The 25000-nt window shown below is 39.1% G+C and overlaps 4 protein-coding genes, 1 long non-coding RNA gene and 1 other non-coding gene across 12 annotated transcripts; 2 read left to right on the top strand and 4 right to left on the bottom strand.

The window, feature by feature from the left end:
• Positions 1-2059: 2059 nt before the first annotated feature.
• Positions 2060-7399, bottom strand: LOC140786811 (protein POLLEN DEFECTIVE IN GUIDANCE 1-like). The gene is made up of 11 exons (XM_073135483.1): positions 6641-7399; positions 5581-5732; positions 5103-5206; positions 4839-4927; positions 4684-4757; positions 4459-4609; positions 4132-4299; positions 3248-3345; positions 3023-3145; positions 2850-2918; positions 2060-2763 (listed from the first exon to the last, which is right to left on the bottom strand). Exons 1-11 carry the CDS (start codon positions 7197-7199, stop codon positions 2563-2565), a joined length of 1788 nt encoding a protein of 595 aa, XP_072991584.1. The 5' UTR covers positions 7200-7399; the 3' UTR covers positions 2060-2562.
• A 58-nt stretch (positions 7400-7457) lies between these two features.
• LOC140786812 (uncharacterized) lies at positions 7458-12959 on the top strand. Of its 7 annotated transcripts, none has more exons than XM_073135491.1 (3): positions 7458-8984; positions 10382-10679; positions 12424-12959. In XM_073135491.1, exons 1-2 carry the CDS (start codon positions 7584-7586, stop codon positions 10382-10384), a joined length of 1404 nt encoding a protein of 467 aa, XP_072991592.1. In that variant the 5' UTR covers positions 7458-7583; the 3' UTR covers positions 10385-10679; positions 12424-12959. The 7 variants fall into 7 exon arrangements, with proteins under 7 accessions (XP_072991592.1, XP_072991591.1, XP_072991586.1 ...); XM_073135490.1 differs by having other exon boundaries at positions 12114-12959; XM_073135485.1 differs by having other exon boundaries at positions 7459-9173; positions 12114-12959.
• A 1230-nt stretch (positions 12960-14189) lies between these two features.
• LOC140786908 (cyclin-SDS-like) lies at positions 14190-17207 on the bottom strand. Its single transcript, XM_073135622.1, has 7 exons — positions 16272-17207; positions 16017-16184; positions 15632-15798; positions 15396-15524; positions 15131-15311; positions 14890-14934; positions 14190-14661 (listed from the first exon to the last, which is right to left on the bottom strand). Exons 1-7 carry the CDS (start codon positions 16998-17000, stop codon positions 14629-14631), a joined length of 1452 nt encoding a protein of 483 aa, XP_072991723.1. The 5' UTR covers positions 17001-17207; the 3' UTR covers positions 14190-14628.
• Positions 17208-19514: 2307 nt separating this feature from the next.
• On the top strand, positions 19515-20951 carry LOC140785812 (mitogen-activated protein kinase kinase 9-like). The gene has a single exon (XM_073133841.1). The coding sequence runs from the start codon at positions 19811-19813 to the stop codon at positions 20849-20851; it is 1041 nt and encodes a 346-aa protein (XP_072989942.1). The 5' UTR covers positions 19515-19810; the 3' UTR covers positions 20852-20951.
• Positions 20952-23320: 2369 nt separating this feature from the next.
• Positions 23321-23391, bottom strand: TRNAG-CCC (transfer RNA glycine (anticodon CCC)). The gene has a single exon. It is a non-coding gene; the product is annotated as a tRNA-Gly (tRNA).
• Positions 23392-23675: 284 nt separating this feature from the next.
• Positions 23676-25000, bottom strand: LOC140786863 (uncharacterized). The gene is made up of 3 exons (XR_012108709.1): positions 24779-25000; positions 24026-24188; positions 23676-23904 (listed from the first exon to the last, which is right to left on the bottom strand). It is a non-coding gene; the product is annotated as an uncharacterized lncRNA (long non-coding RNA).

Raw genomic sequence — 25000 nt, 5'->3', positions numbered from 1 at the left:
TCTTTAGAAGAAGTTTCACCCATGGAGGCATTCTCTTCATCTCCTCCTTGCTTTTCTTGTAGTGGAATGCATACCCAACCTTATTAATTCCGATGAAGAACTCAAATCAATCTAATATATATATATATATATATATATATATATATATACATATATAATCATCAATTCAATTCATCGGATACATCAGAACTGGGATATAAACTTGGAATCAAGAAAAAATCATATGAACACAAATTTTTGAGAGAAGAATTACCATTGCCTTTCTTGGAAGAGAGAGTAAGGGTTTTAATAATTCTGGCGGCGAGCTAGGGAGAGATTGAGGAGAGAAGAGAGAGAATAAATTAAAAGAGGAAAGACTTGGGGGGTTTGGTCATTTAATGGAATCAGAAATGGAAAGAGAAAGAAAAAGAAAAATATAATAACAAAATACGAAGTGAGAGCGGGAAGCGGAGAGAATCTCGTCCGTCGATCTCGGACGCGGGGATCAGGAGCGTTGGTGGGAGAACGGCGAAAAGGGGAGCCGTTGGATCCTGGGATCACGGATCCTATGGGGTCGGGAACACTAAGGGTCTGCCATAGCCCATATGGGGGGGGGGGGTGTCGAGGGATATCCACACGTGTCGCGCCACGGATGGGGCGTTTGTTTCCCGCCAAATTCGAGCGCAATTCGCGCACAAGGGCGTTTCGATTAGCTGGCCAAGGAAGGCCGTACGGATTCCGCGTCGCTCTCCCATTGGTCAGCTACTTAGCCTCTAGTTTAGAATATTTTTAAATTCAAAAAGCAGAATTCCAGCGTCTGGCTTCTTTTGCTGGAAGACCGCAAAATGCACAGATTGAAAATTTTTCCATCGATGGCAACCTCATACATACTTTGACACATGTTGAAAAAACTAAATAAGATAGAGCGCGGAAAATTATGGTTTCCCTCAGTGAGAATAAATCATCGAGATATAGTACCAAACCTTGTTTTTAAAAAAAAATTTAATACTTTCTTCTAATTTCATCTAGTATATCTGGATCGTAATTAGATATTCTAGTTCTTTATTCAGGATCTAACAGGAATCATTTTCTTTTTGATAAACTATAATTGAAATAAAACCTAGCAATAATAGGAGAAATCAATTGGATAAAGAAAAAAGAATTTTTTACACACTTGCCATTGAAAACTTTTAAAATATAATAATTTCCACCATCAGAATTGCCACTCAAATCGGACTCCTTAAAAATTATCATTACAGTTAATTTTTAAAAGAATATTCTCAACAGATTATTATTTAAATTAATAATGACACTTAGATGATTTAAATATTCTTTTTAAAGTTTAGACTATAACATATTTATCAGAAAATTTTGTCTCACATAAAATAAGATATATTTCATAGTACTGTAGAATTGGATATAAATATATTTCACAACACCCTCTCCTACTGTGCCACTCTTAAAATAATTTTTATTATACTAATCTCCCAAGCCTCTAAGTACTTGAATATATTTTAATTATAATAAGATAATGTTGCCACAAGCGTTATCTGATAAGGCACGAACATGTTTCATCTTATATCAGTTCACATCCCTAGTTCATGATTAGTTAGCGCATTTATTGCGAATAAGAACAAGAATGAGTCAGGCAAGAACGCGTGATAATAAATTGACGAGGTATAACATTTAATAGTATTCCACATTACCCTAGAAAGAACTTCTGAATGCAATCTCAAAATTCTCCATTCTGAGGGGACATTTGTAAATAAAAAAGAAAAATATATTATATGTATTTTTTCTTTATGTGAATTATGCACAATATATTATAAAAACATGTATATCTAATGTAAAAAATATACGCATTTAGTTACACGAAACTTAAAAGGAATTTTTTTTTTCCACATTTTGAGTTGTTTTGATCACAGGCTAGAAGATTTTTTTTTTTTTCAGCTGCCTTGGTACAGAGGGCAAGGGAGACAATCATGACAGTTTTCTCCCTTAATTTATGATATATTGAGTTCAATTGGACCTGAGTACTATTGACTATGGACCAACTAGCAATAGAGTAAACACAAGTAGGTGAAACAGAGGACTAAGTATAAAATGTTAAACCGGCAAAGAAGTTGCTTAATACTTATAAAAGTGAGAGTATTTCATTAGCAGCATTTCTGCTAATATATGAAACAACTTTAGTTTTAACTCTTGACGCCATAAAGTTCACATTTCCCTAAAAACATTATATATATATATATATATATATATATATATATATATATATATATATATATATATATATACATATATGAACGAATTTTGAGAAATGGACAAATGGTAGGCGCTACCAGCTCAATCTCAACAGTTGGGTAATCTTTGAGCACAGTGATGTATGTTGATGTGCACTTCGTATGTAAAACAGATATACAAGGGCAAGAATTTGCTACCTTCTTTGTTTCTCGATCTGTACTATCGGTGATGTTGCATTACTTGAGTTGAGTGAATGGTCATCACATACGCCATAAAGGTGAAGATAGATAGATTTAGCCCCCTTTACAAGAGATGCACTGACTGCATTAGCCAAAAGCTTCAGTCCATGTGCTGCTTTCTCTTAGAACGCAGATTGACATACCAGGTTGCAAGTTGGCGGAGGCTCAACCCAACTAGTATCTTGGAAAGAGCAAGCATGATGTAGGTCAGACTTGACAATAAGAGAGTCCAGAATAATCTCCATAAGAATGGGTCTGAGGGAAGGAGGGTTGCGTAAACTGGAGTCAACACTCTGATGACCTGGCAAAAGAAAAAACAAGTGATCAGCAATGAAGATTGTTAGTTTGCTGGTTTCATATTATGTAAAAAATTTACTGTTCACCTACCACACATGCTGGTGCAAGAGGAATGAAAGTAAGGTCCTTCCGGCGTTCTTCGGGCTTTTCATTCAGTGTCTGGACATAATAGTTACGGGCTTTTTGTTCAGTGTCCCTCCCATAAATCTTATTCTAAAGGTAAAGTGGAAGTAATTAAAGAAAAGGAAAAAAGACAAGTCTACCTGTTTACATAGGTCTTCCAGAAATTCTGAATATGCAACTGGTTTTATCTCATTAAACTTGGCAAGGAATGAATGCTTGATAGCATCGATAAGCAATTCACATATGTAAACCAGGAGGGCATTCTGGAGGGAATATCAACAAATGATAAAAGTTGTACAATGGTAGAGTTAGACTGACAAGTTCTCTTGGACCAAAAGGATGGTATGAATCAAAAATAAACTTACAATAAGAAAACTCTCAAACCATGGCCCTTCAGCCTCCAAAATATTCTGAGCTAGAACAAATATTAAAAAAGCTGTGATGTGAAACCTCTCCACAATGTCTGCCCAAAAAGAAAAAGAGAGGGAAAAATCAGCTTGTGATCTTAGAAATCAATGAACTTTTCAGGTTTAAACAAATATAACAGCAAAGGTAGCAAAATGAATTAAGCAAAAAATAATTGCAAAGGGCCACCAATGCAAAAATATAGTGCAAGCTATAAATTCTTTTTTTCAGTTTGTTTGCAACTGTGTAATAGAAAAAAGGAATTGAATAGTATTTAAAGGTCCTAGACACTATTCGATTCAATAAAAAAGCCATGTAAACTCAAACCAGAATCATTTGTCATAGTTCAAGCAGAGAATGTAGTATTTGCGACCCAAGTTGTAACAAACAAATCTATTCTAGCTCATAAAATTAAGTTATCGTGACCATACTTATACATATCTTTGTTTTTCATACTAAATAGAACTAAAAGAAGGATCCATTTTAAAGTACTTATTGTACTATACTAGTATCTTGAGTGGGTCAAAAGTAGATACATCTAGGTGTAGCACATATGTATCTCTAACAAATGATTGTGAGGAGATGAGTAATAACCGTAATGCTACAACTTGCAGAAGATTGAGAGATGGTTTATCATTGGTCCAAACTCTATGCATGTTATTAATCGGTAAGAAATTTTAGTATCATATAAATCTGATCAAATATCATATAATGGCCCATTACTTCTATATACTCATGTCATTAACAAATCACTGCCAGATTTAGAAACAAACAGGCAGAAAATAACATGTTAGCTGCATTGTATCACAGTGATACTATGAATATCCAGAAGAAACAGACTCACCATAGTATACAAGATTGTGAAGATTTTCTTTGCTAACACGTTTGAATACATTGCTTTTAATCTCAGCAAAATTATTTGACACCAATAGAGCCAATAAAGCATTATTGTGTGCAATAATGCATGTTGATAAGGTGATAGCCTGAACCAACAAGACAAACGAATGAACGAGTATGATTCGTTAAGGAAATTCATATTACACTATATCCAAAAGAGAATGAAAACCAACAAAGACATGGCAAATAGAATATCTTGTCATGAAGCATATAGAAATATATCGACAGAGAATGAAAACCAGGAAAAAATTTAGCAATTTGCTACAAAGGATATCAAATGCAATGACAGCTATAGCTTCGTCAAATATGAATCTCATCAGTTCAAATGTGAGACTGTCTTGTGAACAATTTGCAAGCCCCTCTGCAGAATTGAACAACACTTGCAAAACATCCTCGCCGAAAGATTGGCAAAGTTTGTCAAATATCTGTCATGAATTCAGAAATAAGTAAGTACCTGCGAGTAAAATTGTACTTCAGAAAAGCCATATTTCTCTCTCACCTCTAGTACATTGTATACTACATAGAGTTTGATCGTCCCTTGACCACGTATGACATGGTATATTAAGCTAACATCTGATGCACAATAACAATTTTGAATATATTAACTAGCATTTAGTACTAAAAATCAATGCTAAAAACACATTAAAATCCCACCTATCATTTGCAGAGAAGCGACTCCCAGAATCAACACAATAAAGCATCCGTAATCTGACAACTCATCTGCATTTGGCCTCAGAAACTGCCTGCCACAAACATATTAGGCCAACAGAAATTTCCACAAGTCAAATACATCATCACAAACAGTAGATGTCATACAAGATCGGAACTTCTTATAAAACCCGTTCTAGTTGATTGTATATATTTTACCAGATTATATTGAGAAACATTGTATTTAATGAGCAAAAGTTTGCAACCCACCTGGTGTTCAGCACCTTCCAAGCAGCCATTAAGATTCTGGCTGGCATAATAGTTAGCAAAGACAAAAATGAATCCAAGCAGACAAAGAAGCCAGCAACAATGAGCTGCAGCATTGTTATCATACATCAGAGTTGTAATTCCTCAGAAAAAATATGAGAAATATGGAACTTAGGCATGGAGACTAAGGTTGGAAGGCAGAAGCAATAAATCATGAAAACGTTCAGAAGTGTACAGCTAAAAACCAGACATTGTCCACTCATCTAAATATATTACCTACATTTTCCTCTCTGCTTCACCACAGAAAGAACCTTTTACTCTGTAATAAGTGAACACATAGCACATGTTACTTATCAACTGTTGCAAACTAATTCGTTCCTACACCATAATCATAAATAATTAACAGCTTAATGAACAATTTTACATTAGCCTGGGGACCCCTAAGCCAGTTTTACAAAAAATATTACAAGTGAAGAAGTACCCGTTCACATCTCCATGGCACGTGAAACATAGTGTTGTAGACCCTCTGCCGTTTCTTCTCGTTTCCCACAGCAATTGTGCTCCTAAGTGAATTGCCACCATAAATCTCTCCAATAAAGTACTTTAATGGTGATTTCTCAACAGATGAGACTTCTGCAGTCAATGTCATATAAAAAATATAAATCTTTATTGTAGCAACTTCCATTTGTAAACGAATACACTTGCGAGTAGATACAACCAAGCTACAGTAGATAAGTTTCTCAATTGAAAGCTAAAAGACTCCTAATAAGGGGTAGACACAAATCATGAATAAAATCTGAATATGAAGGAAGAGGAGGGAGAAGATATGAGGCTGCGCACATGTCTAATCACTCCCCCCTCTACTTTGCTTCTGCTTTCACTACTTGTATGAAGAAAGCAAAACAGGGGGAAAAGTTTTTGAAGCTAAACTATGGTCTATCATTGGCAATGCTACCTAACAAAGACCTTTCATAGCAAGGCAGTCTCTTGCCTACTGCTAGTAAATCATGAGATGACCATTATGATGATGATGGTGATGATGACGTGAAGGTGATGCGGATGATGCTTGTCTGCTAGATTATTCTTTACAGTGCGAACAAAATAAGGAGAAAAGTCAGTTAAAAAAAGATCACCGAAGATTATCCTCCGTATACCACAACTTCACAGGTTAATTGAGTGGAGCAATTACCTACTGTGTTGTGTAATTAATTGATTTGATTCCGATCCAATAAGGCAAATCCATGCTCATGTAGAACTCAAATAATTGATCTAAGTTACCTAAATGCACATTGCTTGTGTAATAGAACGCGGAACTACAAGATAGGTAGATACTGCAAAGAGAAACCAGGTTAACGAACATCTTTCTCCAGGAAATTTGAATCATCACTCATCAACAAAAATTACCGATTTCTTTATCAATAGTAGATAGTGCAATTGTCGTTTGAGCATTCAATTTTCCAACGAAGCACTAATGTAGCTGCTAAATGCAAGGATTGCAATAAATTACAAGGAAGAAAGATAAACTTCATGGGATTCTTTACCTAAAAGCAAATTAGGATCCACCGCCATCAAACGATTCCAATCCAGTGACTCCTCCTTTACCAACTTAATGACGTTTCCATTGGATTCCGGCCTCCACTGGCCAGCCGAACTCTCCCTCGTGCTCGTCGCCTCTTCTCTGGTCTCATCCACTACGTTCCCATTCACATTCCTCTGCCTCAACTCCACACAAGAGACGCAGCTCACCTGGGATCCATCTAATTCCGGCGCCGCCGCTACGTTCTCGCACACCGGTTCCATAATCGATCTACTCTCCAAGACCTTGAACTCAATCTCATCCTCGCATGGCCTGTTCTCGCCTAAGAACGACTTCTGCTGATCCAATTCTAGCCAGGAGATCGGCTCCTCCAACGTCCCTGCCTTCTTCTTCTTCTTCTTCTTCGAGCTCTTGGACTTCCGCTTCCGGCCGATCGGACGGTCGCCGACGTTAAAGAGGTCGGAGCGCGACACGTGACGTGGAGAAAGGACGCCGTCGTCTCCGGAGATTTCTTCGGTGAGGATCTCGAAGGAAATGCTCCTCCCGCCGGATCTGGCGGACATCGGCGAAGTAATTGGATAGAAAGCGGGACAGATGAAATCGAAAGGAGGAGATGAAGAAACCCTAGAGAGTTCTCGCTCGCTGCGGACGTGAAGTCGACCGTGGCGAGGGGAAAATATAGAGGAGTCCGAAGAAGAAACGCCCGACGCCGGAGAGTCCAAGCTTTTTATTTCGTGGACTTTTGCACATACATCCTTGATATATATATATATATATATATATATATATATATATATATATATATATAGTTTAAAATAAGCAAAAGAGAACCTGAGTAGTCTGCGAGCTTTCTTCTTTTTTTTTTCTCTCTCTCTCTCTCTCTTTTAATAAGCATCCGCCGTATTTTTTTTCCTTTCTTGGAATCCCAAGGAGTAGAAAGCACATCTATGGCCCTCTTATCTCGTCGTCTTCCTCTCCTCGCTCGCTTCCTCTCCACCTCCACCACCACCTCTGCTGCCGCGGACCGCTTCCTCCATCTCCTCCAGTCTCCTTCTTCCAATCCCACTCTTGAACTCGCCCTCTCCTCCTCCACTCTCACCCCCTCCATCATCACCTCCGTCCTCCTACGTTCTCCCTCCCGCCTCCTCGCCCTCCGCTTCTTCCTCTCCGCCGCCCAACATTGCCGCCTCTCTGCAGCCTCCTTCTCCTCCGCCGCTGCCGCACTCGACCTCCGCCGCCAGCCCCAGACACTAACCCTTCTCCTGGACTCCTATAGCTCCTCCTCCTCCGCTCGTGTAACCACCTTCGCCTTCAACACCCTCCTCCGCCTCTGCCGCCATGCAAACCTCGCTGACGAAGCCCTCGCCGTCCTCCGCCGCATGCCAGACTTCTCCTGCCGCCCCGATACTTTCTCCTATAACGCCGTTGTCCAACTCCTCGCCGACTCTGGACGCGGCGACGCGGGAATGGATCTTTTGGATGAGATGGTAATCGCTGGCGTCAGCCCTAACATGGTCACCTTCGTGACGGTAGTACGTGGACTCGCAGTCCTCGGAATGATAGACTCAGCTCGCGGTGTTGTGTTACGAATGCGAAATCATGGTTGTATGCCGAATGTGGTTGTTTACTCAGCTTTGCTCGATGGAATTTGTGGGTTTGGCAATCTTGATGCTGCAATGGAGCTGCTGCGGGAGATGGAGGAGGGATTGGATGGTGAATGTGTGCCAAATGTAGTGACTTACACATGTTTGGTGAAATGCCTCTGTGAGAAGGCCCAGTTGGAGGGTGCATTAGCGATCTTGGATCGAATGGGAGGGCGGGGAGTTATGCCAAACCGGGTGTTCGTTCGTACACTTGTCAATGGTTTTTGTGCAAATGGGGATGTGGATAGGGCTTATGAGCTGGTTGAGAGGGTGGTCGGGGAGGAAAGCATTTCAAGCAATGAATGCTATAGTTTGCTCGTGGTATGTTTGTTGAGAGCTGGAAATTTGGAGCATGCGGAAGGGCTTGTTAGAAGAATGTTGGAAAATGGGGTTAAGCCAGATGGATTGGCTAGCAATTGTATGATGAGGGAGCTGTGTTTGCGAGGTCGGTTCTCTGATGGTTATTGTTGGTTGGGTGTGATGGAGGATAATGGGGCAACTTGTATTGATTCTGATGTATACTCTCGTCTGTTGACGGGGCTGTGTGAAGAGGGCTATTTTCTGGAGGCTTCAATGTTGGGAAGGAAAATTGTCAAGATGGGGGTTCGGATGGAGTCTTCTTGTGTTGATCTTGTTGTTAGTATGTTGAGGAAGTTTGGAGAAGGGGACTTGGCATCAGAAATAATGAGACTAAAAGAGCTTCAGGTGCTATAGTTTTTGTCTCATTCCACAATCTTATTGAAGCAGGCATTTATATTTTTAAATCGGCTATGATGGTTGTCCTCAACCTATTTATGGCTTGAGTCTGATCATTGTTTTAGAGAGTTTTCTAATAATCTTTTGTCATATGATATATTGCAAAAGGTAGCTCTCATTGTTCTCCTAATACATCAGGTTATTTTCTTGTACTTGGGGCATGAGTACTTCATGTTCTCTAAGTTACATGCATTCTGTTTGGATTTATAAAACCCTTTCTGTTTGCAATATTTTGATGTATCTAGAGTAGTATTTGAGCATATGAATCTCAATATTAGAAATGAAGGATTTTGTGGAACTTATATCCTACATTCTTTCTTGCACAAATCATAATTTATGGTGTCATAAGATCCATTGTCCTCTTGTTGAGATCTTTACAGTTGATTCTTGAATGTTATGATTATTTTATTGTTGCGCAACAAATGGAAATGTTCTTTGAACTAGAAACTCTTGTTTGACATAATACATATAAGATGTAGAATTCTGCATTGGTGAACCTTGCCTGCCCTATCCTGCTTAGCGTAATATTTTCTCTTCTCATTGTTTCATTTTGAAGTGACATATGTGAGTCAGGATTTCATTTTTTGTTGTATTGTTTTCTTATTTCAGGCATAGTAACTTATTTACTTATTGACTTGATAGTGCGTGAATATCTCTTGACACAGGGTAGATACATATCATGCTAGCGAGTTATCTACATCGACATGGGGAGGATATCTTGATACTCCTTCATGTCCAGCCATTTATTTCTGCTATATTAGTATTGAGCATATCTTATTTTATAGGAACTTAATTTAGGGTTTCTTTTATCCCTCTTGATACTTCTGTACATAAATTATACTTCAAATTTTGAAAATCAAAAGAAACTTTGGTTTTTCCCATGCTATATGCCCCAACCAAGAGGATCTGAGGAAAAATAGGGAAAGCATAATATCAGAATTTAATTTCAAAAGTTAGACTAATATATAGTATTGACGGATTTTAATTTAGATCCTAAAATCTATTTTAATTCCCTAGAAAGGCTTAGCAATTGTTTTTCGACATATCGCGATTATTCAGTGTGTCAATGACACACCGGCTCGGCACGACATGTGCCAACAATACATACCGTGCTAAGCTAAGACCAACACGACCCATGCCTTGTACATGTGGGAATATCTGCCTCCATTTCTAAGAATGTTGAGAGAATATAATTACTACGAACATCAATTCACAAATAACACAGTGACAAACAATATCCTTTTGTAACAAGTTTCCAATTCATTTTGTTGTTCTCATACATGAATACAAGGAATTAGTTTTCCAACTTTATTAGAACACATGAATGAAACTCTTATATTTTGCAGTAAAAGGATGAAAACAACCATGGAAACTTTTCTTATCAAAGGAGAGATAGTGGCACTATTGATTCATCTTCATTTAGTGAGTTGACAAATGACAAAAACCGGTATCATTGTTGGGATCATTGCTACAGTTTGAACTGGTGAACCCTTTGGCAGTGCTTCTAGTGCAAGGAGCCATCTGTCAATTGCCATTTTCCCATAGGCCTTGCAGCAGAGAGGGGATGCAGGCTCACCATCAGCAAGATAATGAGCATCAGACTCACCCACTGCCCTTTTTTGCAAAGAGACGTGTCTTCTCTAGGTTTGTTGCTCACTCAAGATAATGTAGCCTTATGCTTCTCTCTTGATTTGTTCAATATTTGTTTTTTCTTCAAATGCTATGTTTGATGGATGATGTTGGAAGTGATTTTTATAGATGCTCTTGCAGTGATTTCCACTTCAATTCAAAATCTTTTATTGCTGTGACCATGGAATGAACTCTGCAGAGGCTTTGACTGTTGTCTATGAGAAATTCCTTTGCACTTATAACAAGCTAATAGATCAAACATGTACTAGAGATGATGCAAGTTCTTAGAAGGAAGAAAATGTGGAAGTATTAGTTCATTAATAACAAGCTCCACCTTTGAGAAATTCCTTTGCACTTATAACAAGCTAATAGATCAAACATGTACTAGAGATTGATCAACATTTGAAGTCTTTAATGGGGGGTGCAATTTCTTGGTAAGTCCATGATAATCTGCTGATACAGAATAATATGAAACATGACCTTTTATTAAGCAGAATGAAAATCAAAAGGATGAGGAGATTAAATATTATTTTGTACAATGTACATAATATGAAGAATATAATGTTTCAAGTAAGAATATCTTTTGATAATGTTTAACTATTGCTGAATACATTTTCAGTGAAGAAATGGTGTGATTCAATCATTTTGAGAATCACAGAAGGGATTAGAATGTCATTTGTCAATTTGGTTGTGTATTGGAATGTGCAGCGTAATGCTTAAAATGTTATCTTGAAGAACAGTCGAAATTACAAAGGACATATATTCGTGATATTCAATGTGTATTAGGGGATTTTAACAGTCTTAATTAAGTACACTTTACAAACTTTTTTACTAGGTTAGTATGTCATCTTTTCTTGATAAAACATATCTTTAACTTTTGTACTAGATATTTAGTTGGGAAGTTTTTTAGAATATTAAAAAATTGTCATCATTCCAGTGTCCGCAAAATTTATAGTTATCTTGCTCAGTTCTTCGTACTGCCAAAATTTATCAAGGGCATCTACATTTTTTTGGCAATTTTAAGAAAAGCTTGTTATAGTTAGCAGATCTGATGATTTGGAACTCCTCGAGCTTGGTATTTTCATTTGCTGACGAGTCCTAAACTGACCTTGGGTAGCTCTGGTTCCTGGTGTACTTTATTCACTTTAGCATTGTACACAATATTAAGTACTTTTCTGTAATTTATGCTCCTTAATTCTTCACGTGCAATTTAGTTGGAACGAACTCTTCTCTGAACACCAGGTACCTCAGGAAGCATGTATTCAAGGACAAATATAAAGATGCCGAGTTGTGCATTTGGTTAATCTTGTCCTGTCCATCTTATCAATCTTTTGTTTTGTTCTTCTCATCAATTCATTCTTTAGGCTATGTTGATAAATTTGAAGTTATAATTTGTCGGTACATGCTTTTCCTATTCCAGGAGTAATAGTAATTTAATTTTCTTTCTAGAGTTCGATACAAGTGGATATATCTACTCAGGCATCCACTTGTATGCAAGTACATAGGATCTAAATACTGTGAACATTATTTCAAAATTATATTATGGAGGTAAGCACATCTTTTTGCTGAAATCTTCCAATTTCTGTAAGTTATTCTCATACATGAAGACGAGGCAGTAAAATTGCAGGTAATTTTTCCAACTTTATTCCAAAACACATGAATGAATATCTTACATTTTGCAGTAACAGAAGAAAGAAAAATAAATAGAGGATAAACTTTTATTTTCCCGTGCATGAATGAATCCCTTATATTTTTGCAGTAACAGAAAAAAATTACAGGAGCACCATGGAAACTTTTATTTTGGTCAGGGCAGAGATAGTGGCATGGTTGAGCCATATTCAATTAGTTAGGCGGACAAGAACCACTAGTGTTCATGGGATCATTGCTGCAGTTTGAAGCGTGTGAGGATGGATTAGAACCTTTTGTTAGGGCTTCCAGTGCAAGGACTCCATGTGCTGATGGCCATTTTTCTAAACTCCTTGCAGCAGAGAGGGGATATGGGCTCACCATCAGCAAGACGATGAGCATCAGACCTACTAGCTGGCCTTTCTTGCAAAGAGACATATCCAAGGTTTGTTGCTCGCTCAAGTTAATGCAGCAGATTCTCTGTCTCTAAGTTACAACTTCTCGTTGAACTCTTTGCTTGATGAGGCATGTGGGAATTGGTATTTATAAATGCATGTGTAGTGTTTTTTATCCTCAATTTGAATTCCTCTGTTCCTATGACCATGGAATAGACTATTGTTTGTGAAGTTTCCTTTGCTCCTCTACTAAGAACCAGCAGATTAAGTTCAAGCACCTGAATTGTGTAGGAAGTTGTGGATGTGTTTTTATTCCTCAACCTAAAGTTCCTCTGTTCCTATGACCATGGCATTAGTTATTGCTTGTGAAGTTTCCTTGCTCCTCTAAGAAGCAGAAGATGAAGTTCAAGTACCTTAGATTTGGTAGGAAGTCGTGGAAGTAGTAGCCCATTGATGCTGGACTGAAGCCCAAATTTTTGAAGGGTCCAGTCCAGTCCTTGGACATTATTCAACATTCAAAGTCTTTAACGGCCTTAACGAGGTGAAAACAATGGTCCTCTTTATGTTGCCAATCGTGTTTGGCCAATTAATTAATAAGCACTTAGACTTCTAACCTCCATTTCCTTAGAACCACGTGCTTGCTAACTTCGTTTTATTATATTCGGATTAATAACCTCTGTATAAGATGGACTTGTGGTGTGGTGCATTCTCATAGTTATTATGAGCCAACTTCGTAGCTAATGGATGCCATTTTCTATAGAAATTGTTTCTCACATGAGTCTGCACAGTTTGCATAGCTTCTTATTAGGTATAATTGCTTACAAAATTCACTGCACCCTTTTAACGTAAAGATGAATTCCAATATCAATTCGAGAATTCAGAGTATTATATTAAAGCAGGAAGCATATGATACTAAGACAAAGTTCTTATGCAATTGTAGCATTTATGACTTACGTACGTAAGAAATAAGTAAACGTATATATATATATATATATATATATGCCTCTTCCATGACCATAAGACAATAAGAGACTTGGTCGGTTGCTAAGCGTGCAAGGATGACTAATCCGGCTGCCACGGTAGAGGTTCAGAATGAGAACCTCTCATGGTCAAGAAGGGTATTAGATTTCCAGTATTACTTAGCTGTTCAATAAGACCAGATTTCTATGGCAGAAAGAGTAATTAGATTTTATTTTTAACCATAAAAATAGGTATCCCTCGGGAACTAAAAGCTTAAGTAAAACTTAGATACTTTATAAACCCTACCAACATTTTATATATAGTTAATGTGGTGCTAAATTTACTTTTTTTTTAATTTTTTTATTGTCACAATAACTACTTTAAAGTCAGCTCTTATTCATTTATAAAATATTAAAGTGCTCAGCTCTTTTAGCTTTAATATTAATAATGTGTGGACTCTATTTAAATTTGGACTCAAAGTTTATAAAAAATTTATGTCTAAATTATAAATTTTCGAACACTCAATAGAGCGATACAATCATAATTGTCGGATTTATGTGATTGATGTATTGACCAACTCATCCTAACAGACGCAACACAAACCGGTCTAGCAACACTAAATCTTTAAGCAGAGGCTACTATGACGCATGAAGATAAAAAAATGTTGGAAGACGAGCATCAATATCTCAGAAATGATTCATAAGAAGGCAAAAACACCTATGTGCTAACACTTAGAACAGGATAGTCGAAACGAAAGCAGTTTATTTGTGATTGCAGGTGACTGATGTGTTCTCTGTGTCCTTATCATAAACTTCGATTGAGCATTTGAATAGAATAAAATTGGAAAAAGCTGGATATAAGTTTTATCATGTGCTAATTTCGTAGCTAATGGATTTTTTTTTTCTGCTAAACCTGATTTGTATACCGAACTCTTCCTGGAATAAGTTGAAACAGGGCAAGTGAAAATGAATGGACCGGAAGTTTTAAGCCGCATACTTGACCAACCAGTCGAGGCTCTGCAAAAAGAAAACAGTGCCATCGTAATGTCAATTAAATGCAGAATTCGAGTATTTCATGTAGAAAGTTATCTCTACTAACAAACGTATCTTCTTCTCTTGTTACTCTAATACATGTTTATATTACCAACAGACATCGCCGTATGTTAGCAGAAAGAGTTAAGAGAGAGAGAGAGAGAGAGAGAGAGAGAGAGAGAGAGAGAGAGAGAGAGAGAGAGAGAGAAAAACCTTTATGCACTCGGGTAGATCATCGTTTTTGGTTCGCACATGAGTCTGAAAAGTTAAAAAGCTTCTTGTTAGGTATAAATATTGTTTACAAAATTCACTGCACGTTTTTAACATAAAAGATAAATTCCAATCTCAATTCGAGAATTGAGAATGTTACGTTAGTGAAATAAGCATCTAGACAATGTAATCACTTTAAAGTCTTTATCCACTACGTGACCACATGCAATTGTAGCATTTATACCTCCATGACCGTATGACATGAGGAGTCTTGGTCGGTTGCGAGGCAAGCAAGGATGACTAAGCCGGCTGCGACGGTAGAGGGCCAGAATGAGAGCCTCTCATGGTCCAGAAGGGTTAACACGGCCAAACACCTCGCCATGTGCTCGACTTTGGCGTCTGCCCTTACTGTTTTGAGATAAAACCTGAACGCATATAGAACGATCGATATCACCACACAGTTTTGAGTGACATCATATATTCTATTGCTGCATCTAAAAGTAGATTACCAGAGGAAGTGATGGATTGTGGGATGGAAGAGTTGGAAGTTGAGGACCTCTTGCACCATCCACTCCATGGCCACCACTTCGCTCCTGCTGTATACGTTATCCCCGACTCTGAAACTTCTCTGCCGTATGCTGCTAGCACGAAATACCAATCAACCGTAAATTGTAATATGTCAATCTTGGTAATTAGAAAGGGAATTGATAGGAAGAAATACTACAGATCTAGAGGCATTAGTTACTTGTTGTAAGGCTGGTTCTCTTCAATACGGGTAGCGAGGGTGATGCAAGATATGCCCAGCAACTGTAGATTTTGCACGCTGTTGAAGTATCCACGGCTCAGGGATCGATCCATCAGGTCCACTCCTAAGAATAGAGTCTCGAGTTGGAGCTCCATTGCATTAGAATGCTGTTATCAACCAAAAAAGACGGTCACGTACGAAACTTGTAGTGAAGGACAGGTTTGCCCCTAGATAACCAGACATTTAGGCAGCAATTAGGGGCATTTCTCATTCTACTGATCTGGAATCTACGGCCGACCCGGACACGATAAAAGCGGCACGGGGAAGAGCACAGGGGAAGACTCGGGGCAAGGAAGAAAGTAGTTGTTGTATGTGAAGCCCTTACCTCCACGATCCAGCTAACCATCAAAAGCCGTTGCTCTAAGATCAGACGGCCGTGCTCCGTCGAAAAGCTGTACTCCTCTCCGTAATCATGGACCATCGTCTCCTTCCTCTCCCTGCTACGAAATCTCACGTAGCTTTCCTCGTCCTCGTCCTCTTCAAACGTCATCACCTGAACAAACGTCTCCGTAAAAACGGAAAAAAGAGAAAAATTACTGAAAAAAAAATCGTATTAGTTAATCCTTTCAAATTAACTTACAGTGAATTCCGGAGACCAGTCCTCTTCGGATCCGGACGATGCTCTAACTCTCGTGCAGGAATTGGACCGCGAGAACTGATCGCGTAACTGGAGGAACAGGGAGAAGCTTGCGGAAGGAGCGGATCCATCTCGTGATCCGTCGGAGAAGTCATCGCCGGAGGAAACGAGGTCCGAGAGGGAGTACTCGGAAGAGGAGGAGGAGGAGGAGCAGTCGGCTTCCTCCGAGCACCATCTGAAGAGCTCCTCCTCGAATTGCGAGAGCGTCAACTCGTTGGACGCCGACTGGTCGGAACTGACCCCGTCGTCCGCCGCCGAGAACTTCTCGGAACACACGAGATCGGATTCGAGATCGACAGAATGGTGGGAAATCAGGGACCGAACGCCCTCATTTTTGGGGAATTTTGCATATGAAATTGATTCCAGACACGAGGATTCGGAGATCTCCGAATCTCTTAAGCTCGTTTCCACTTCATTTGAGAGATTTCTGCTCGGAAATCCTCCAATAATCTCAGATTCCTCGGAGATAGAGGTATCCATAGCTGAATTGCTCGTACACTTTTCTGTTAGCTTCGATCTCTTCGCATCAGTCTCGAAACCGGGAAGCAATTCGAATTCGGATCGAGAAGAAGAAAAAGCTCTCTGCCGCTTCCTAACAGTGGATCCAGCGAGGTCCAAGCTGGACTCGCTTGAGATCGCGCTATGGAGGCAGGAGGATGACGACGACTCCATTGGCTCCTCCTGGTCGGAAACCGGAAGAAGTCGAGCTCGCCGCCGGCGAGGGGTCTTTGATCGGAATTTTCTGGCACTGGAGGAGGGTCCAATCGCCCAGAGAGAGGCAGGATCAGAATCGGATGCCAGCTTTGGAGTAAGAAAAGATTGAGATCGAAACTCGAGGGAGAGCGTGAGGTGTTGGAAAGCACTACGAGGAAGAGAAAAAAAAAAACTACTGGGTTCACTCCACAACCGCTCGCATTTATAGGCAGCAAGAGTTTGTTGTGCCACGTCAGCAGAAACTCGTTTAGCATCGCGGGCAAGCCACGAGCTACTCGTTTGGCAAAAAAATTAATAATAGTTTGAATTCGAAATGCTCTCTGGACTCTGCCACGTAAGCACACAGACTTGATTCCGAATACACACGTCCAACGTCAGAGCCCAACCCATCTTTAGCGCATAAATGAATCATTCAGGCCCAGACTAGATCAAGCCCAAGAAAAGAATCCAACTCTCGGTTCAATTTGGGCCAACTTGAGTTCAGCCCGACCATCGTAGCACAACTCTTGGGGTTGGTCTTACGATGATGGACTAAATAACTCAAGAAGGTTTCTTTCATATAGAACTAAACATAATAAGGTCCAGGTACTACCACTAGTGTTATAGATATGGAACAGAAATGCAACATTACTCCAAGAAAATCCAAGTCAACGCAGGACCTTTCATTATTGAGTATAGGTTTTTAATAATAAACTAATATAGTTAATAGTAATAATAAAAAGAACTCAAAACGCAACATTAGGCAGTCGTTTCCCCAGAAGGGCCAGAACCATCCTTCCAGGAACCAGTATGCAGACTTTACAATGGTCAATATCAAAATGACGGTCTAGGGAGGCTAGTGACCCACATGAAATTAGCACGTTATAAATATGGAGGCATAGGCACCTTTCAAGGTGCATGAATGTGCCCGAAAAAGGTTGCCTACTTAGCTTTATGATATGAAAGTTTTAATCTATTGTTTTGGCTACTAATTAGGGGAAAAAGCCAAAGTGGATCCAAACGAAGTTTCTCATCTGGTGATTCTATCATATTAATTATTTACGGATAGGAAAGATGCGTGCTTTTTTCTCTTACTCATCTTTAATATGATGTACAAGTCTCTCCCTCTCTTTTCATGCGGTCCATTTAACAGGATCTTTTTTCTTTAAAAAATATATAGTATAGTATAGTATAGTATTATTATAAAATTAGTTACAATCAATAGTATCCTCATGTACATTCTAAATGTTATTTTTAATACAAAATTTTGGTAAATATATATAGTTCATGATCAAGCTACGACAAAGACTTTGTAGTTGCTTTAAGATTCACATATTTTGAAAAGCTGATAATACTAAACCAAATTATCTCCTCACGTGGCCATTTTAATCCATCACATAAACGTGTGTCAGATTCCACCCGATTATTCTCAAGGACCACATTTTTGTAATATTTTGCATGACTGACTAAATAAGCTACAGCTAAAAAGTTAAGATAACTTTAGCCCCCATACTTATTATTTTGGTACCGATATGATGCCAGCCGCCCACATGCTATTAGGATAAGTGTTAGTACACAGAGAAAGATTTTTCATAGAACTAGGAGTGTAGGGGATCCGCCACAAGGCAGATGGATATTGGGAAATATTATCGTAAGGCGTAGAAAGTGTTATCCAACTTCATCTTATCCTTTTTTATTCCTCCCCAAGTGGCTGCAAGTTGCAACCAATGAACACAAAGACCTCTCATTTCATCGCTGTTTGCCACGTCGTTATAACTTGGAAAGCAATACAAACGAAATTATCTGTGTCCGCCTTCCAACTTGTAAACTTCGTTATCACCACAACCTCGATGTCATCTTAAACTACTTTTGATTATTATTATTATTATTATTTTATTATAAGAGTCGGAATTAATATATTAAATCACACCACCTTCCACTTCCAGTATAACTTGGGGCTCACGTGACGTAAACGAGCTCGTTCTGCGAAGCTGGCTCGAAGCAACGGGGGGTTGAAATGGCGCACCACTTTTCATGCTCCTTTATTAGATCACATGCGCTAATTGCACAACTCCCGAGGGATAGGAAAGGACGGGAATAAGGATGCCCATTAATTTGACTAAACTAAATTGATATTAGGAATTTTAATAACTCTGTTATCATGATTAGAGAAGGTATATTTATTTTATTTTTATCTGCATACCTAATTTATTGGGGAAATCCAAATGCATTATATATTGTTGAGAGGACGGAAAATTCCACAACTAATAAATCTACTCCAAACTTCTCTCTAATCATCAGATAACTACCTCCCGGCGAGCCCTAATTATATGTTAATTTCAATATCAATTAACAAACAATTACCTGCTACACGTGGACCCGGTTTGCATCCAGCGCTCTGGACTAAGCCACGTCATTGAGTTCGAAGGTACTGTCCACCTGCTACGTTCCAATCAAACTCTCCCACCATAGCCCATAGACCAGAGCAAGTGTCTCTCAAGTCTCACCTTCTTTCCCGTTTCCATCCGCCGTCTCCATCTTCCACCACGTTTCCACATTTTGCCCTCGAATCCGCTCACCTCCTTACCTCTCTCACCCCCCCCCCCTCTCCCCACAAAACTCATTTTTGGATCTGTTATTAGTTTTGTCACCCTTTATACACACTAGCGGTGACGGGATTGGCACTCGTCCCTTCCACTCTCAAAAGACTTCTTATCTCTTTCTATATAAAACCCCTCTTCCTCATATGTCCATCGAATCTAAAACTTAAACCGTCCCCCTAATCTCCGATGGCTCTCGTCCGCGACCGCCGTCCTCCTCACCTCAATCTCACCCTCGAGCTCCCGGACTCCTCCTCCTCCGGCGCCGCTGCCGACTGCCGCCTCCGGTTTCCTCTTCCTCCTTTGCCTCCGACGGCCTCGACCTACGGCGGAGGAGGTGGCAGCGAGTACCGGCTCTCGGACTTTGAGAAGCTGGAGGTCCTGGGCCACGGCAACGGCGGCACGGTGTACAAGGCCCGACACCGGCGGTCCTCGTCCCTCTACGCACTCAAGCTCCTCAACTCCCCCTCCTCGTCCTCCGGCAACCGCGCCGCCGCCTCCCGCGAGGTCGAGATCCTCCTCCGCACCGACTCCCCCTCCGTCGTCCGCTGCCACGCCGCCTTCCCCACCCCGTCCGGAGACGCCGCCCTCGTCCTCGAGCTCATGGACGGCGGATCCCTAGATTCCGTCCTCCGCCGCCGGGGCTGCCGCCCCTTTCCGGAGCCGGCGCTCGCCGCGATCTCCGCCCAGGCTCTCCGCGGCCTCGCCTACCTCCACTCCCACCGTATCGTCCACCGCGATATCAAACCCTCTAACCTCCTCATCAACGCCGCCGGCGAGGTCAAGATCGCCGACTTCGGTGTCGGCAAGATCCTCCGCCGTTCCCTCGACCCTTGCGGCTCCTACGTGGGCACCTCCGCATACATGAGCCCGGAGCGATTCGACCCGGAGTCGTACGGCGGGGACTACGACCCCTACGCCGCCGACGTGTGGAGCCTCGGTGTGGCGATCTTAGAGCTCCACCTCGGCTACTTCCCCTTGCTTCCGGCGGGGCAGAGGCCCGACTGGGCGGCGCTAATGTGCGCCATATGCTTCGGGGAGCCGCCGAGGATACCGGAGACGGCGTCCGAGGAGCTGAAGTCGTTCGTGACGGCGTGCTTGCAGAAGGAGTCGGGTAAGAGGGCGTCGGTGGAGGAGCTTCTCCGCCACCCGTTCGTCGCCGGCAGAGACCAAGCCGAGTCGGAGAACGCAGTTAGGGAGTTGCTCGCTGAGGCGGCCGAGTCGTCGTGAGTCATGACTCTGGTTTTTGGAACTGTACATAGTTTTTGTAAAGGATTAGTTCGTTCTTATTAATTGCAGAAAAAGAGTAGCCATTGGTTCGTTTTTATTAGTTCACTTGATTAACTCTTTCTTAATTACAACAACTTTTGGGGGTAAACATCCCAAGACTCCCAACAGTTGTTGCTGTTATTACCAAATATGCTCTTTAATCCGAATTAAGACAACATGTTCGTTTAATTTAAGAGTGCCAATTACTCGATGGGTTTGAGATTGCTTTCTTTGGACATCTTATTTTCCAGATAATTACAGCTATACTTCCCAGAAAAGATCCATGCAACTCTTGAGCAAGTTTGAGCATATAATATATCCTAATGTGATGTTATCCTGTCGATATTTAGAGTTTTTATTATTATTATTATTATTATTATTATTATTATTATTATTATACATAGCTATGTATCAAAAGCATATTTCCATGCTACATTAGTTTTGACTTTATTATTATTATTATTATTATTATTTAACAAATGCAGTCCCTGTTTCATTAGAAACTTAAACACAGTAATCTGCAACACAGATTACTTCTACAAAGTTCAGATGTAACAATGTGAGCAGATGAACCACTTCCAACCACACATAAATTATTAATTTGGGAAATTGACTTTTGTGAGATGTAACTACAAGCAATGAAGGGCCAAGACTACCCAAAAGACTACTGCTCTTTAGTTACCCACCAGTCTGCCCAAGAGGAGGAAGGGTTATGGGTTATGGGTTATGGGTTATGGGTTATGGGTTATGGGTTATGGTTGATGACAACATTTTAACAAACGAATTCTAGCAAATGCAATGGTTAATTTTCACTTGTAATCCAGAAGAACAACAACAAAGCTTCCCTTTTATTTTCAGAATAAATAGAAGTAAAATGAATATTATATCTATGCTCCATCTCTTAGATTAAATCATTTAAGGATTTTTTATTATTATTTTGACAATATTAGTCCGTGCATAGCAAACTATATTTAGCATCCATGATTCTTCGTTCATTTTCATATAAACTCTATATTAGTTTTTAGTATATAAACTCTCTAAATATTGAAAACCTTTTATAATTTCTTTCATTATTTTTTATTCATAGTGTCATGTAACTCACACATAATTAAATTTGTGACTTTTATACTCTAATTTATAGAGAAGAGAAAGAGATGTTAATAAATTACAACATCATTATAAGTAGATAGATATTTATATTTTTTGCTTTTTCCATTAAAGAGTTTAGAGGTTTTTAATGATTTAAAATTCTATATATACAAAAAGAAAAATTCTAAGAGATATACATGATATTATAGTTTTGAAGGTTTAAATAAAATTATTATTTAACTTTTACTTGATAAATATTATATATAATTTTTGTCAGTACTTCAATTTATACTTGTACTATTACTAGCAGTCATTACATAACTCTTGCTTTCGATCACTTGATTAATTATAGTTGCCATCCAGAACTAATATTATAAAGGATTTATTAGTAGTACTGATAATAGTTAGAGATAGGACAAATGGAAGGGCAGTAGACGTAGTAAGAAATAATATCGAACCGTAAGCCGTCGGTCACGACTCCTATAGGTAGGGGGGGGGAAGGGGCCCACTCGGAGGCCGCCGCCGGGGTCCGCATGCGGACGTTCTTTTGCCGACGGCCCAGATTTATTTTTAATCTCCCACGTTGGACACCGTACAAATGAAAACGACGAAAGGTGCGTCCACGTCAGCCGATGAGCTCAAAGCACACGCGTCGTTAGTTCAGCTGTGCCACGATCACTCGATTAGATTAGTTTAATTTTTTTAAGCTCGTTATTGTTGTAAGGGTTGTTGCCGTGTGATGGTGGAAGCCAGGTAGGTCATGCGTGATGGCAAAATTGAATAATTTATAATTCAGCCTCTCAGCCACTTAAACTCGTAAAGGGAGGATTTTATTTTTATTTTTATTTTTATTTTTTGGGTGCATATTACTACCTGGGTTTGAGAGATATTATCAAAGAGCCCTCTCATTTTCAAAAAGATCGTCATATTTTTCTCAGATGTAAACATTTTGAAGGAGTATAAAACTAATGAAAAAAAATGTCATGTGGGTGAGATGGCAAGGAACTTGTCTCCTCTATTTTATTATAATATTGTAAATGGGAAAAACCAAAAGGAAGAAAAAAAAAGCCAACAAGATAAGTTACAAAATAATAAAGAAAGAGAACGGATAGGGATGTGACAAAGAACCTACTTTCATACTTTTCTTTGGAGAATTAAAATAAAATAATATAAGAGGAAAATTAGTTAAGAAAGATCATGTCATCGAAGGTGATGGTTGAAGAAAAGAAAACGATAAGAAAAAGGTAATGGTTCAAAATATGGTGCGCTCCTTTATTTTTTTTTTCTTTTTAATCTAATTGTCAAAAAAAAAAAAAAAAAAAAAGGTTACATTAAAGCATATGCGCATCCGGGGAATCGAACCCCGGTCAGTACCGTGGGAGGGTACTATGATACCACTACACCAGATGCGCATTTTAAGGTTGGGATGAAAATATTCTAATCAACTTTTTTTTTCGATTAAACACTACATAATTGAAAATTCTTTGCTTCCCAGTACCATCTTCATGCATTCGAATATTATGTTTTGGAGTGGTTGGTTATCTTAACTCCCCGAAATATCCCATACAGACAGCACTTTAGTCCGTGAAGTAACCCAAAAAAGGATTAGCAAAGATTGTTTGCCAAATTGATCACTAGCTTAACTTACCACAAGTACTGCCACCAAGCTTTATTAACAGCCGATTGCAACAAACTCTTGGCATTCAACCTCATACAACAATGTTATTGCTTGGGCACTCTCTTTCAGTATGTGATCTAACAAAGTGCAAATGGAATTTTCTCAAAATAAAAATACATACAGAAAGGACTTCGGGCATGATAAGATACATGCAGATAATAATGTCAGTTATCAAGTAACAAGACTGAGCAACCATCGCTTGCTATGAATAAGAAACGATCAACTGCACTCTGTCATCCAACACTCACTGTGCAAAACAAAAAAAAGAAAAAGAAAAAGAAAAAAGAAATGATAATTAAGCTAATTTGACCAATAACATGAAGCCACTTGCATTTTGAACTTTGAAGGTTCCACAAATTCAGTTTTACCAGGTAATGGTGTTTATCGGATTTGTTGTGGATAGCCTTCAAAATTTCAGAACCAGTTGAATATCTTCACTTTCCACTATTCGAGCTTCGGTTTATGACATGCAGAATGATACCTTCCATATCTGTGCTGGCACGTTGTCGTAAGGCTTCAAACGCAGCTTTCCTGTGATAAATGACTGAATTAAGATAAGAAAGAACATTATACTGTAAAAATCTTAACTCTTAAGGAAAGGAGCGATATTCTACAGAATTATGCAAATTAAGATGCTAGATATAAGCAAAATGTAAATACTGAACAAGAAATGTCATTCAGTCAACACTTGCAAATGAAAAAGGTAGTTGTATTATTGATTAATAACCATTAATCAAATTTTCAACTGACTATGTATCTTTCAGATAAAGTTTTATAGACAATAAGGTTAACATTCATAAGCAATAAAAGAAAAAGGAAATGCTAACTCATATTCTGAGAAGATACTTGTAATGTACATAGAAAGGAAAGCAATAAGCTCAAATCAATGTTAGTAAGCCTTGTGGTCTTAAGTCACTTAGATTTGCTTAAAAATAAATAAATAAATAAATAAATTCCTGCATAAACATAATGGGTGTACTTTGATTTGGCAAATATTCTTCTATTTGACCTCTTGCTTGATAAACTAACTTCTTTGGAGGAGAAACATACCAGAAAAAGATTCAAAGAAAAAGCACACCATAGACCACTAATATTCATAAATTGAAGGACATATAACTCACCCATTTCAAACATTAAAATATCCGACAGCCGAAGGTCATCTTCAATGGCTACACTGCACTTTTGGGTAAGGTAAAAGGCACCAAAAACACGTAGAAGATAGCAACACGATGAAAACCCCAGAGACTAATAAGCTAGCTTGTGATTTCCATCCATCACGGGTGCTAGATCAATCCCTCCTTCATGTTCATTTGGAAGAATAATCTTCTGTGGTTCTTCCATTT

The sequence above is a fragment of the Typha latifolia genome, chromosome 4 (assembly GCF_019914945.1).
Source record: "Typha latifolia isolate L0001 chromosome 4, TyphaL0001v2, whole genome shotgun sequence".
NCBI lineage: Eukaryota > Viridiplantae > Streptophyta > Magnoliopsida > Poales > Typhaceae > Typha > Typha latifolia.
Note: the sequence above shows the minus strand (reverse complement) of the source record. Positions and strands in the feature narration are given on the sequence as shown.